Raw genomic sequence first — 14,368 nt, 5'->3', positions numbered from 1 at the left:
AGCGTCCAACTTCGGCTCAGGTCATGATCTCAGGGTTGGTGGGTTTGAGCCCCGGGTCAGGCTCTGTGCTGACAGCTAGCTCGGAGCCTGGAGCCTGCGTCAGATTCTGTGTCTCCTTCTCTGTCTGCCCCTCCACCACTTGTGCTCTCTCTGTCTCTGTCTCTCAAAAATAAATAAATGTTAAAAAAAAAAAAAAAAAAGACAGCATAGGTACAAGATACCGAGGTTGCACTGAGTGTCATTAGAAAATAATTAAGACTGATAATCTGCCTTAAAACAACTTCCAATCAGGGGGCACCTGGGTGGCTCCGTGGGTTAAACGTCTGACTCTGGCCCAGGTCATGATCTCACAGCTTGTGAGTTCGAGCCCCGGTGTTGGGCTCTGTGCTGACACTTCAGATCCTGGAATCTGCTTCAGATTCTGTGTCACCCTCTCTCTGCCCCTTTCCCCCTTTCCTGTTCATGCTCTGTCTCTCAAAAATAAAGACAACTTCTAATCTGATGGAAGTGTCACAACTGTGAAGACGTGGTTCTCCAAGAGGAACTTTCAAAGACTGGACCCTTAACACGTCCTGACCTGTGCCAGGTGCGTCAGTTAATCGCATTTAGTCCTGGCCAGAATCTTGGCAGGTCAGGGCCATTACTATCCCTGGGAGGAAACTGAGGCGGACGGAAGTGTAGGAACATGTCCAAGGTAAATGGATTGGTTATTGTCCAAACGCAGATTTGAGCCAAGTATTGTTTTAGGGGTGGAGGAGCCTGGGCTTCTGACCCCTGTTACGTGGCTTCTTGAAGGCAAACGTGGGCCCAGCACACACAAGCACAGACCCAGCCGTGGACATAGGCAGAGGCTTGAAGACGGAGACAAATGCATCAAAGACACAGCGACACATACCCACCAGACGTCAGACACGGGGAACGCCACACACACACACACACACACACACACACACACACACAGTACTCAGTGCAAGCGCTCTGTTNCAGACACGGGGAACGCCACACACACACACACACACACACACACACACAAAGTACTCAGTGCAAGCGCTCTCTCTGTCTCTAAATGTGTACGAATCCCAGCTCTGTGGAGCTAAGGGTCATACAGAGGAATGTCCTATGATCTATGTGTGTTTATACGGCCGTGACCCATACCGCCAGATAAGCCATATTTTCCCACCCACCCAAAAGGGAAACCTCTCTGCCAACTTGCCAGAGAGGCTCAGGCAAAGAGATAAGAGATAAGACAGATAAGAGCAAAAACCCACCTTCACCTCAGCTCGCACCGAAACCGAGACGTCCACACGGGGCCCTGGATGCACACTCACAGAACCACAGAGCCATCTCCCGCAGCCATACACAGGCACACTGGACTCTCCCTCCTCCCTCCCCCACACCCCCTAGGCACCGCGCCCTCATGATGTGTGTGAGTCTATTTCCCCAAACTTCCTCTTGCCCTGGTTGAGCCCACACTCCTTTCCCAGTTCTCAAACTCTACCTGGAAGGTACAGACAGCTGTTCAAGAACAGAGGGGCCCCAGGGCCACTGCTGGCCTCAGCATGACCTGCCCCGACTCCTGGGGAGACTCTGCCATTTCTATACCTGGGATTAGCGCCAGTGGCTGCCCAATGCAAATGCCAGGGCTGGATCCCTTTGAGCTGGAATCCCCTCGCCCACCCTCCCCGACTAGTCCTGGTTGCCCAGTCCCGGAGTGCTTGGGCTCCACCCAGAGGCTCCCCACCCCTGGCCCAGACATCCGTGGGGAGGGCAGCCCAGAGCGGAGGCAGCCCCCCACTTCGTGTATCACTCGTTCCATAGTCCGGCAGTCTGGGGTGGGGGACTGGGGAGCAATCAAGGGCAGAAGATGGCAGTGGTTTGCTAGACAGAGATTTGTGGGCCGCGTCTTCCAGATGAGCTTCAGGGGACAGGAGGCAGTTAGCGCCAGGTGGCGGCTGCCTCTGAGTCATTGAGGTTGAGCAAGGGACAGATTTGGAGAACAGGTCATTTACGAGTTTGTGCACACCCAGCTCTGAGGGAGATGAGGAGGAGGCACCGGTTGTTGCTGATACTTCCTGTGCACCTGCTTTGTGCCGAGCTCCCCGCTAAGCACCCTGCACCCGCTCAGTCCTCCCAGCACCCGGCAGGGCGAGTGCTCTCGTGGCCTGTTTTGCAGATGGGGGAGGAGGCCCAGAGAGGTTCCGTAAGTCACCCAAGGTCATCTGGCTAAATGGCAGCACTGAGATTCAAATGTGAGTTCTTTGACTGTGGAACATTCTTCTTCCTCTTGCTTCCCTAACCTGCACACTTATTCACACGCACACATGCATCAGTGTGTATGTATTATATAGACACACCTGGTACCTATACAACCTTTTGAAATAGCTTTTTGGGGTGCCTGGGTGGCTCAGTCCGTTGAGCACCCGGCTTTAGCTCAGGTCAGGATCTCACGGGTTCATGAGTTTGAGCCCCACATCGGGCTCTGCGCTGTTTCAGATTCTATGTCTCACTCTCTCTCTGCCCCTCCCCCACTTGTGCTCACTCTCAAAAAAAATGTAATAAATTAATTAACATTTGAAATAGCATTTCCACCAGTGCAATCCCCAGCTCTTAGCACATAGTGGGTGTTCAATAAATGTTTGCTGAATAAATGGATGGGGCTCTGGAGGCCCAGCAAAAGGGAAATCAGTGAGAGGGGTGTGTGTGTGTGTATGTGTGTGTGTGTGTGTGTTGACACCGGGAATAAAGGGATGGTGGGGGTTCACACACACAGAACCTTCTAGAACTTGAGTGGTATTGGAGGCTCCCTTCTGACTCTGGACCCCAGGCCTTGGTGAAGAAAGAGAATGGAACCAGGGTTCACAGGGTTCTCTGAGGTGGAGGGGTCTTAACTCTTCCCTCTAGTCAGGGGGTGGGGGACATGAGGAGAGGTCTGGGAAAAGTATGGGGAGCACACAGCCGCTGAGCCTCCTTCTCGTCCCCATCTGCTGCCCAGGCGCCTATGCTCCTCCCTCCCCCCACAGCCCCTGCCTCCTCCACCATGCGCACCTGGGCTCTCCAGGGACCTGGCACCCCTCGGCCATCCTGGCTGAAGAGCGGACAATTTCCCTTTTCCTAGTCCAACTGAAACAAGGATGGAATTTTTCCAGAGGCTCTCCATTGGGAAAGCGGAGGGAAAACAAACCCAGAAATAAAGACTACAAAAACAAAGAAGCAGATGGGCCAGCGGGGGGCCCACAGTCCCCGGGCTGCCGTGACCCCGGCCCTTGTTCCCAGCACCCCGTCCTCTGTTCTGCCATGCCGCTTCCCACTCCACCTCGCCGTTTCCGGACTTCTTCCCATCTGCCTCTCCATCTTGGCCGCGAGCTTCTCAAGGCCACTGCTGGCTCTTCGCAGCTCGGCCCCCACGCCCAGCACAGTGGCTCACAAGGAATGGAAGCCCGAGACATTTGCCAAGTAACCTAGTGAGCGAGGGAGCAAGTAGCTGAGAGAGAGGGAAGCTGGGCCTTCCTCTTGGGCGGCCAGATGGCCTCCACGGAGGGCCCCGCCCCTACCTCTGGACTTTGTTGTGCCCGGGTCACTCGCATCTACAGGTTCATGGAAAGCTTCTCCTGTTTCAGAGCTCGAACCTTCCATATCCCTCAGGAAACAGCCCAGGCTGTCTTCGCGGGCAACGGGGGAAGGGCTGAGTTCTGTCCTCTGGAGCCAGACAGGTGCTGGAGATCGGACTCACCTGAAGAAGACACAGCAGTCCCGAGGCCAGGACACGGAAGAGCGAGGGCAGAAAATAATAAGCTACTGGGACGCCTGGGTGTCTCAGTCGGTTAAGCATCTGACTTCCACTCAGGTTGTGATCTCGTGGTTTGTGGGTTCGAGCCCCGCGTCGGGCTCTGTGCTGACAGCTCAGAGCCTGGAGCCTGCTTCGGATTCTGTGTGTGTGTCTCTCTTTCTGCACCTCCCTTGCTCACACTGTCTCTCTCTCTCTCTCTCTCAAAAATAAATAAACATTAAAAAATTTTTAAAAAAGGAAAAAAAGAACATAACAAGCTACCATGCACTGAGCGTTTGGATTCTCAACACCACCCCGTGAGTTCGGGCTGTGAACGAATGTGAAGTTCAGAGAGGCGAAAACTGTGTCCAGTGAGCGAAAGCGCTAAGACTCCTTCTCCGGGAGTTCCGGACCACGCTGTCACGCGCCTCTGCAGAGGACAGACCATTCTCCCGCAAAGGAGCAGGTGTCTGGGGGCGGCAGACAGGGTGCGGGTCCAGCCAGATGGCAGGACAGGGTGCCGGGGTGACCGCCCACTGCAAGGGGCACTCGGGCCCTGGCCGTTGGTGCTGAGGATGCTGGCCCCTGAACTAGACGAGCCAGAGCAAATGTGTGACTTCTCTCCCAGACAAGCACCTTCCTTCCGGACCCCAATTTTAGTTAGCTTTGCGCCAACGTCCGTTCCCCATCTCCAGTCCTTCCTCCCTGACCATATCTACAATCCGTTGCCACACCCTGAAATTCTGCCTCCCAAAGATCTTTCTCATCTGCCCTTTCTCCTCGTGGTCACTGCCGCTGTGTGGTTGCATGCCCTCACCTCCCCTGGGCTAAACTACTGCCAGAACGTCCTCCCTGTCTCTCCCTTTCAGTGTAACACCCCTGCCCGTGTGCACACACATACCCTGCAATCAAGCGGGCCTTCCCAGAGCATTACGCCCCTGCTCAAAATTCAGAAACAGCTCCGTATTGCTGATAGCAACATTCCTCAAATTTGCTGGGTGGTAAAAATACAGATTCCCACTCCCGGCCACTGCCCTCACGTATCAGAATTTTCCAGAAATGTGCCCGCTCTTCTATATTTTTAACAAGCACTCCAGGTGATAATTACCATGAGAGCCTTTTAAGAAACACCGGGATTTAGAATGCCCCCATGAAATGGTGCCCACACCCATCTCCAGCGTGGGCTCCCGTGTTTCTTCCTTGCCCATCGGATGCTACAGACCTCGGTGCCTGAGCCCACATGGTTCCCTCTACGGCACGGCAAGTGCTCTGTCTGGTTCTCTGAGCCAGATCCTACCTATCAGTCAAGGCCCAAGGAGAAGGCCGCCTCCTCCTCCAGAAGGCCTCCTAATTTGCCGGCTGAGAAGCACTCCCCGTTCTCCGAGTTCTCATCACCGTGTAAACCAGTGATGTGCAGCCAGCAGCCGCTGTGTCTGGCTCAACACAAACGCTCAGAGGCAGCGCCGGTCCTTCCCTTTACCTTCTGGGGCGCCCCTCACTCCCGCCATGGCAGCCTGGGGGCTTGTGCACGGGTCACCCCGAGATCCTTCTCTGCATCCTAACACCACAGAAGTTCCTGGTGCAGGCTCTGGAACCAGCCTCCCTGAGTTTGAGTCCCAGCTCTCCTAGTTGAGTAAGCTTCTCACGGTCATTGCCTATCCAGAAAATAGATTTGTTATGAGGACCCAGTTAAGTAATGTGTGGAAATTGCTAGAGCAGGAACATGGTACCTCGGTAACTGCCACTCTGATGAGCTAGAGATCCTAGGGACAGTCTGGATTCTGTGGCTTTCAACCCCGCCTGCACACGCGGAATCATCTGGGGAGATTTAGAGGACGCTGGTGCCTGAGCCTTACCTCAGACCTGTTAACACGTGGCCGCTGGAAATGAGGGCCGGGGGGAGACAGCAATGCAACAGGAGGCATGAGAAGCCCTGCCCAGTCAGCCCCTCACTGTACTGGCAGGCCAAGAACTACTCAAGTTCACAGCAGTTCATGGCAGAACCAGTCCTACATGGCGAGCCTCTGCCCTCACCCCAGTTCCCCCCATGGCCCGGCCTTTGCTCCCACCTCTTTGGGGTGGGGGAGTGCCTGGGGAGAGGCAGAGCCCAGGCCCACCCAATCCCACTGGGCAGGAGCAGAGGTCGGAAAGTGAGGGAGCTGGAGCAAATGAAGAAGAGTCCCCGAGGGCTAGAGGCTGGCCTTGGGCAGAGCAAACCAAGGTGACAAAGGGGCATGAGACTCAGCCAGAAGGACCATGGCGGGGAGGGGAGGCATGAGACTTGGGCAGAAGGACTGGGGGTTGGGGGAGGCTTGTTTGCCTTGACTGGCATGGTCTCTGGGCACAGTCTCTGGGCACAGTCTCTGCAGTACCTTGCACAGCATTGGACAGTCAGTGCTCAGCAAATGCTGGAACATTCGAATGATTCAGTGCCTGGAAAATGAGCAGGTGCCACCGGCTGAATCATGGGCCACTCACATCCCCCAAGAGGCAGCGAGCGCTGAGAGAACCCAGGCAGGAGTGCAGGAGTGAATGGGTCCTGAACGTGCAGAGAAACCAAGGCACAGAGGAGGCCGGCCTCCCTGAAGCCCCCAGGAGGACGCCTTCTGTGGGAACAAGGCGGCGGCCCCATGGGCCAGATGTTTGCAGGGCATCCTGTGCTGGCCAGGCGCCCGGAACGCCATCGGGTGCAGGCAGACCAACAGAGCTGTGTCCTGGGCCAAGCGGAGGGGGCCTGGTAAAGGAAGAAGGAGGTAGGAAGGAGGAGGCTGGGGGCCGAGTCAGGCTGCCTCTTGATAGGGGGAAGAGGGAGGCGGGGTGCTCTGGGCCAGTGGCCGGGTCAGATCTCTGGCCAAAGCAAACCTGCCTTGGGGGGCTGGAGGGCCTCTCCCTCCCTGTCCGGATGGAATCAAAGGCAAACAGGAACCCTAGAGGGTCCAGCTGTGACCCCTGACCCCCAAACTCAGCAAGGCCCATTAACTCCATGCGCCCCATCACCCCTAACATATTTTTCCAGCCCAAAGAATCTCTGGAAACAGACTAATCTGGTATTTGCTGATGAAATGCCAGCCAAGAAACGTCAGGTTTCTGCAACCTCCCCCCCCCCCCCACGCACCTGCCCTTCCCTTCTTCCCGTTGCACCTCACACAGGGGGCTCTTTGTAAGATACCAGGTAGCCCTCGCCCAGTCCTGAGCCCTTCCCTGCCCGGGTGCCAGTAGTCAAAGGGCTCACACTCTTGTTTGTGGGTCACAAAATAGGGGTGCCTGCCCCCTAGGTTCCCCCTCTTAACCGGGGTCTCCAGGCAGAGGGTCACACACAGTTACTACTGCACGTAACTTCCCCTGTTCACCTGAGCTGAGCCACGAGCCCAGGAGAAGTGACCTGGGATCTGGCGGCCGTCAGAGCTGGAAAGGAACCTCAGATTTTCCAGCTCTTCTCTCTGCCCTTCAGATGAAGCAGCAAGGCCAGAGCGGGGTCGCCTCCTCCAGAGGGCGGGCACGGGCACCCGGGGCTGCCCAAACCCAGACAGTGGTGCAGAGGGCAAAGGCGGTGGTACAGGCACAGAGGCAGAGAGATGGAGGAAAATTCCGGGTGTTCCTCTCTCTGTCTTCTGAGTTCTTTCGCATGGAATTTTAACAATAAAAAGGATCATGAAGATCATCTGGGAGGAGGGATAAAACACAACAGAAGCAAGGAGAGACAGAGAGAGAGGATTGTAAAGTCCATTTTGAGTAAATTGGAAAGAAAGACCAGAAGAAAGCAGAGGAGGGGACATCAAGGGAGAGACGGAGGGAAAATGCAACACCAGCCTTGTGGTCCAGTGGGGAAACTGAGGCAGCAGCGGGACTCAGACAGGCGCTCTGTGGCTCTGAGCCCAACCATCCCGCCACAAGGTCACTACAACCTGTGAAAAGTTGGGGGAGAAGGAGGGTGAGAGGCCCCTGTCTAGGACACTTGCCATGACCATCCCAGGCCTTTCCAGGCCCCCCGCCCCTGCTGTCAGCCCAGGCCAGCCTTCCCCTGGAAGGAGAAAATTCCCTCTATTCCCAAGAAGGCCCTGGAAGCCTGGTGAGGTGGGGGCAGACAGGAGCATGGGGCCCTGGAGAAGGGAGAGGAGGCTTGCAGGGCACGGAGGAGGGGGAGCAGGGGAGGCCCCCAGAGAGGGCTGGACGCTGGGGGAGGACGGCTGAGTCTGTCCGCATCGGGACTGGGGCAGAGAAGTGGGGTGAGGGGCGGAGGAGGGGCAGTGGGGGTGAGAGAGCCTTCCCAGTGTCCCTCCATGCCCCCTCCCTCCCCCACTCTCTTTCATGATCTTGAAACAACCTTCAAGTCTGGGCCCGAGGCCCCAGGAGGCTAGTCACTTAGGAAACAAAACTGTTTCCGGGAGACCTTGACGGCCCATCTGCGCTGAGCGGCCTCGCCGGCCATGGTGCACACACACATTCTCCCAAGGACTCTCACGTACACCATGCACCGCGCTCACACGACCCAGGGACCAGCGCTCGCCGGGACGCCGGCGTTCAGCTCCATTGGCCTGAGCACACGTGCAATCCAGGGCCGGCCTCTCCTGTCCTCTGGGGCTGCTCCTCTGCAATTTCCATGTGCTACGTTCACGTGGCCCCTTCCCACACGCGGGGCCCCACGCGGGCATGCCCCTGGGTCCCGCACATGCATGCACCCCCGTGCTGACCGAACGTCTGATTCAGGACCACCCGTTCCCACGGGCCTCTGCCCTCCTCCCATACCCACTCCCCAGCCAGGCCCGGGCCTCCCCACCTCCTACTTTCTGGGCCTTCCTGATCTCTGCTCTGTCCATCTGACACCCACACTGACCGCTGGCTCTCTTCACAGGCACCGCAGATCAAGGGACCGGGCGTCCACACCCCACTGACGTCCTGACGTCTGAGGCCCGCTCTGGAGGAGAAGGAAGTAGACTCCCTGGGGCTCCGTGCTCGCCCAGGTGGGGAGGGTGGTCAGGGACGTTTGGGCAGCGAGTGGGCCCCGGGGTGTCCTGTCCAGCCGTTCTTCTGTCTGAGCCCCAAATGTGTGAGCAGCATCGCCGTGGGGGCCGCACACTGGCTCCAGTGCTGGGTGCAGCCCCAGCTGTGTGGGCAGAGGGAGGGCACAGTGCTTTCGGGTATGGGCCTGGCCACGGGGACCAGAGCCATGGCCTTGGAAGGACTGGGCAGCCCTGGGAGGGGCTGGCAGGGGTGAGTGCGGGGGAGTGAGAACCAAGGCCTACACGCGTGCAGGGGCGGGCTGGTTTTCTCTCCCATCACCTTGCATCCTGAGAGCACATGGCAGACAGAGGGCGTTCCGAGCCAGGAACGGAGGAGCAGACCCCCGTGAGCCCCAGGGGATCCCTCGTCTCCCTGCAGCCCAGCCAAAGACTGACCTTCAGTGGCCCCCAGCACCTGTGGGCCCCCCTCCCGGGACTTTGGCCTCCCGTCCCTCCTCATGTCTAACCACCAGCCTTCTCGCTGTATCTTCCGCTGCCTCTCTCTCCTGTTGAACTGGGACCTGCCTTTCCCTTACTGTTCCCTCCACTGCCTGTTCTCCTCAATTCCAAGGTCCGCTGAGGGCCCGAGGACAGAAGGTGTCTGTCCCTTCATACCCATCCTTCAGCTGTAACCTAAGAGAAGACAAGCGGAAGCGGGATGTGACCTTCCGGATCCCTGAAGTGGAAAATCCCAAGTGCGGGCAGTTATTTGGGGAATTCGGCCCTGAGCACTGAGCCCTGAGAGTGGATTTGCTGGCACAGAGCTCCATAATCCCTCTGGAGGGAGTTCCCTCCGGGGCCAGCGGACCTCGGGGCCTCTGCCTCCTTCCCTCCCGGCTTGGCTCGTCTGGGCCCAGGGCTCCCAGACCTGCCCCCACCCTGCTGGCTTCCCTCCACTCCATCTTTGTGCCCAGAGAAATGGGGACAGTCCAGGAGAATCCCGTCCTCTGACTGCCCCGGATGGCAGGGCCGGATTGTTTCTTCCCCCACCCCGCCCCTGCTGGTCTCCCCTTCCTCTCTTTACGCCCCCCCTTCTTTGGCCTATTATAATGTGCGACAACACCCCCACACCAGCCAGTCCTGTCCCAGCTCCTCTCTATCCCTGTTTGCAGCTGGTAGAAGGTTATAGACACCCCTTCCAGCCAGGCCAGGCCCCCTCCCCACCCCCAGGGACTTCTCCCAGCCTCTCCCCTGCTTCAGTGCAGAGAGGCCTCTCCAGTGAGCCGATCTGAACTCCCTCCATCCCTGAAAGAAGGAAAGAGCCGCCTCCTTCCTGGTTCTCGGGTTTGGCACTTGTTACGATGGTGAGCTCCATATACCTCTAAGAAACTCCGTATAAACTTGGTATTTTCCTCTTTTTTGACCCACCTGCCAACCCCAGGTGTAGACCAGCCTAGGGCTCCTCAAGAGAGAATAAGGGAGTGGCGTGTCCCTTCGGGAGCAAGGGGTGGACACGAACTAGAGCTATTAGCACGGGCCAGCACCGGGCTGGCTCCAGGGCTGTCCCCTCCGCTCCCTGTCCCTGCCCCAGCCACTGCCCGGGCCCCTGGAGTCATGATGCTCAAACCCTGGACAGGCTTCACCTGGAGGACTTGGGGATTTCCTCTCCCCTCAAGCCACCGCTGGCTCTCACCAGGGTCCATCTGGTGCCTCATGCACCAGGGGCAGCCCTGCGTTCCGAGGTGGACTACTTTGTCCGGTTTCTGTGTTCCCACAGCCTCTCCGGTACAGGGAACAGCGTCTGCGTCCTTCTCTGGGAAGCTGGGTGCAGAGTCAGGAGGCCAGGGTTCTGGTTCGGTTTTATCCACTCAAATTGTCTGGGCCTCAGTTTCCCCCTCAGGGAAACAAGAGAAAGAGTGGCCTCTGGCATCCTGCGATGCTGCTGGGACTGCCCCCCCCTCCTGTCCCCAAGGGACACACTTTCCAGCCCAGCCTTGCCCCTCGCCTCTCTCGGTAGTGGCCACCACAGGACAAGGGAGGATGGGGGGAGCCCGGGGGGGGGCGCGGAGCGGGACAGATGGACCGTCCCTAGTCCACCCGCCTGTTGCTTAAGGGGCGGGAGGGGAGGAGTCCTCAGGGATCCTGTTTCAACAAACGTTTCTTTCCCGAGGAGGGGAAGGCGGGGGAGAGGGGGAGAGGGACCTATTTAAAGCTACCCTGTCGCTGGCTGCCTGCTCTGTCTGCCGGGGTCCCTGGCCGTCCCAGACCAGAAGTGTGAGCTTGGGATCCTCTGGGTGACCTCTCCTGTCCAGTCCCCCCCAGCCACTCTGCCCCAAGATGGGCCGTGGGGTAAGTATCCCCAAAGAGAGGGGTTGCTCTGTAGGGAGGAGGAGGGCTCCTTGGAGGGTAAGGGAGGCTAGAGAGAAAGGATGGGTGAGCAAGGGTGTGAGGGGAGGGGCAGAGAGAAGCCCAGCTTTGGGGCAGCTTGACCTCAGACTGACAATCTCCCAGCTGCGAATGGGTCCATGGGGCCACGGCACTTGGGTGCCCAAGTGAACTCCTCTCCACCGCGCCCCTGCAGCCCTCCACCCCCATCCCCATCTCTATCCCTGCACCTCCTCACCTCCTAACCAGACCTCCCTCACCGCACCCCCTGGCCTCCCAGCCCAACCGAACTTGGCACCGTTAATGCTGCCCACCTGTGCTACCCCCCAAACATATCCATTCCTCTGGGAGTCCCAGGCTGAGAGGGTGGGGGTCCCATTTGAGGCTGGAGAGGCCGGGTTGGGGGTCTGGCTCCCGAGTCACCAAGCTCCGACACCAGCTCCAGGGTCCCTGAATGCCAGCCACCGGGAGGGCCGTGGGGCAGAGCAGCGGTGCGGCCCAGCCCAGCAGCCCTCCGGGTCCCCTGGCAGCAACGGTGTCCTCCGTCCGTGGCCCTGGGCTTTGAGCACTTTCCCAGAGGCTGGTGAGAGCTGCCTGCACCCCCTCAGCCCACCCCTGCCCACGACATTCTGCAGCCCTGGGAATGCCAAGGGGGAAGATTAGCAGCCAAGCAGTAGTGGGGTGGGGGGTGGGGGGCAGGGACCGGCCTCTGAATTCTTGGAAATGAAATTTCCATATGGAGAAAAGTCACCCAATCCCTTTACACACTGTGCCTGTCTGCTTTCCTTTTGTGGAATTCTGGCTGGAGAGAAGGGGCCTGGGGAGTGACAGGAGGGTGCTGAGGAAAGGGGGTGCCTGTGGGGAGAAGTGGGGGAGCTTCTAGGCCCAGGAAGGGGTCAGACAAGGACGTGTTATTGCACTGAGTTTAGCAGCTGGGAAAACTCCGAGCTTGGACGCCAGGGTTCCTGAGCTGGGGTAGAAGCTATAAATAGTACCTGTGTGTGTGTGTGTGTGTGTGTGTGTGTGTGTGTGTGTGTGTACGTGTGCCTGCAACACACGTGTTCTCCACAGGCCAGAGCTGATACACATATTCATGGGCGAGCACCTGTGTGTGTGCCTCAGCAGGCACACGTGCAAGCACATGTGAGCACAGACGTCATTGTGTGTAGATGAGTGAGGGTCTGCGAGGTATGGGCTTCACGGAGAAGGATGTCACGCCCAGGGGAAGATATCCCATCTTAGGACCCTCGGCTCCATCTTGGCATCTCTCACTCCCCCAGGGAAGGAAGGGTCCCCCGCTGCCAAGCGGGACTCTGGGGGGAGGTCAAGCTACCCGCTGGTCCCCCACCCCAAGTGGAGACAAGCAGGGAAGGTAGCCCTCTCACCGGCTCTGCTTGGATGGAGAGGCTGGGGGGAATCGGGAGTCTTAGGGTCAGGGAAAGCCCCCTTTACCACACCCCAGCTACAGTTCATTGGGCCTCCCATCTCTTCCCCCCTGTATCTCCACTACAAAGTGAGGCCTGACTGTCACCCTGCACCCTGTGGCCGTGAAGGGCAGCGTGGGAGCTGGGGGAAGGGACGGAGGGAGGGAGCCCAGCCCGCTCCAGCTGCCACCACGAGGCTGCAGTGGGGGGAGCGTGGCTGGTTTCCAGCTGCCCCCACTCTGTCCCAGCCTCTGGCTCTCTCAGAAAGAACTCTCTGTTCTCCTTCAGCATTCAAGACCCAGAGAGGGGGACTTGTGGTTGGGGGGGCAGCAGAGGGGGGGGTCCTTGCTTCCTCTGTTTCTTTCTTGCCTGGGCAGCCCTCTGGCCCCAAATCTCCGCAGGCTCCTGGCTGCAGGGCCCGAGATCCTTGCCAGGATGGGAGGGGGAAGGGGCAGTGTGTCCCAAGCTCTATGCCTGCCGTGGGGAGAACAGGGTGGGAGTTTAGGGGAAGGGGGGCCACGTGGAGCCGCTCAGCCGGGCCACCGTGCAACATGCCCCCCATGCATGGGGACTTCAGTCTTCACAGATGCTATTTCATGTCTGAATATACAAAATTTCTCTATGCTTTGCTTTTCTGCCCCAGCCCCGTCCCACCCCCCACCCTGCCCAGGCCCTGCTCCTACCCCTGAAACTCTGGAGGGTCACCTTGAAGCTGGTCCCAGCTGATCTCTTAGCCCTGGTCCCTTCGCCACTTTTCATTCATTCCCCCATTCTGTTCCACCAAGTGGAGCTGGTAAACCCAAAGCATTCCTTTTTTTAAAAATGTTTTTAATGTTTATTCATTTTTGAGAGGCAGAGAGAGACAGTGTGAGCAGGGGAGGGACAGAGAGAGAGGGAGACACAGAATCCGAAGAAGGCTCCAGGCTCTGAGCTGTCAGCACAGAGCCCGACACGGGGCTCGAACTCCCAATCCGTGAGATCATGATCTGAGCCGAATTCAGACACTTAACTGACTGAGCCACCCAGGCGCCCTGAACCCAAAGTATTTCAGTCCATTCAGTTAGATGAGCCCTCCTAGGCCTTCTGAGCTGGGAGACCCTTCCAGGAGCCTTTCCCCTCTCCTGGGGGCCGCTTCAGTCTCCCCAGGGTGATCAGCCTTCAGGAAGCCCGAAGTGCACTTGATTCGTGGGAATAAACGCAAGATACAGTGTCTGGGGGACAAGGGCGTCCACCTGCCCCTGAGCTCCCCGCCCTGCCCCTGATTTCACCTGGCCTCTGCTGCCCCACCAAGTGCTGGATTCATGAACTCGTATGACATATGACGAGGGCGGCTGTCACTTTCCCAGGATTGCCCCTGACTCGTTGATGGGGGAAAAAAATGCACGATCCCAGCAGTGAAACTGCTCTGTGTGAGGCTGTAATAGACACAAGCCCTGAGGCGTTTGTCCAAACCCGTAGAGTGGACACCACAGGGGAGNGAACCCACGAACCGCGAGATCATGACGTGAGCGAAAGTCGGACGCTTAACCGACTAAGCCACCCAGGCGCCCCAAGAAAAGGCTACTTTTTAAAAACGCACACTGTCCTGCAGAAAGGGACAAATATGTTAGCTGTCGATCCCATCCAGGGGTCCAGTCTTCATGAAAAAATGAATTACACCAGAGTGTAGACAAGCCCGCTCCTGAAAGTCTCGCACAGCCTTAGGGGCCAGTGGAGAAGAAGGCAGGGGACAGAAATCGAGCTGCCCTCTACAACAGGGACAGGATCCCTGAGGGTTGTGGGGGGAGGGGAGGAGAGGGAGTTAGAAGGCACTGTCAAGGCCCCCCGGCCCCTCCCCAGTCCCTTCTCCCCTA

The 14,368-nt window shown here is 58.1% G+C and overlaps 1 protein-coding gene across 1 annotated transcript in view; it reads left to right on the top strand.

Moving 5' to 3' along the window:
• Nucleotides 1–10,956: 10,956 nt before the first annotated feature.
• Nucleotides 10,957–14,368, top strand: part of LOC144228216 (sodium/potassium-transporting ATPase subunit alpha-2) — a 23,449-nt gene continuing 20,037 nt past the window's right edge. Inside the window, exon 1 of the mRNA XM_077760020.1 lies at nt 10,957–11,055. Within this exon, the coding sequence (XP_077616146.1) occupies nt 11,044–11,055 (12 nt within the window). The 5' untranslated portion in view covers nt 10,957–11,043. The remainder of the gene's footprint in view (nt 11,056–14,368) is intronic.

The sequence above is a fragment of the Crocuta crocuta genome, unplaced genomic scaffold (genome assembly GCF_008692635.1).
Source record: "Crocuta crocuta isolate KB4526 unplaced genomic scaffold, BGI_CrCroc_1.0 scaffold133, whole genome shotgun sequence".
Classification (NCBI taxonomy): domain Eukaryota; kingdom Metazoa; phylum Chordata; class Mammalia; order Carnivora; family Hyaenidae; genus Crocuta; species Crocuta crocuta.
The sequence above is the reverse complement of the archived record's forward strand: the minus strand, read 5'-3'. Positions and strand labels throughout refer to the sequence as shown.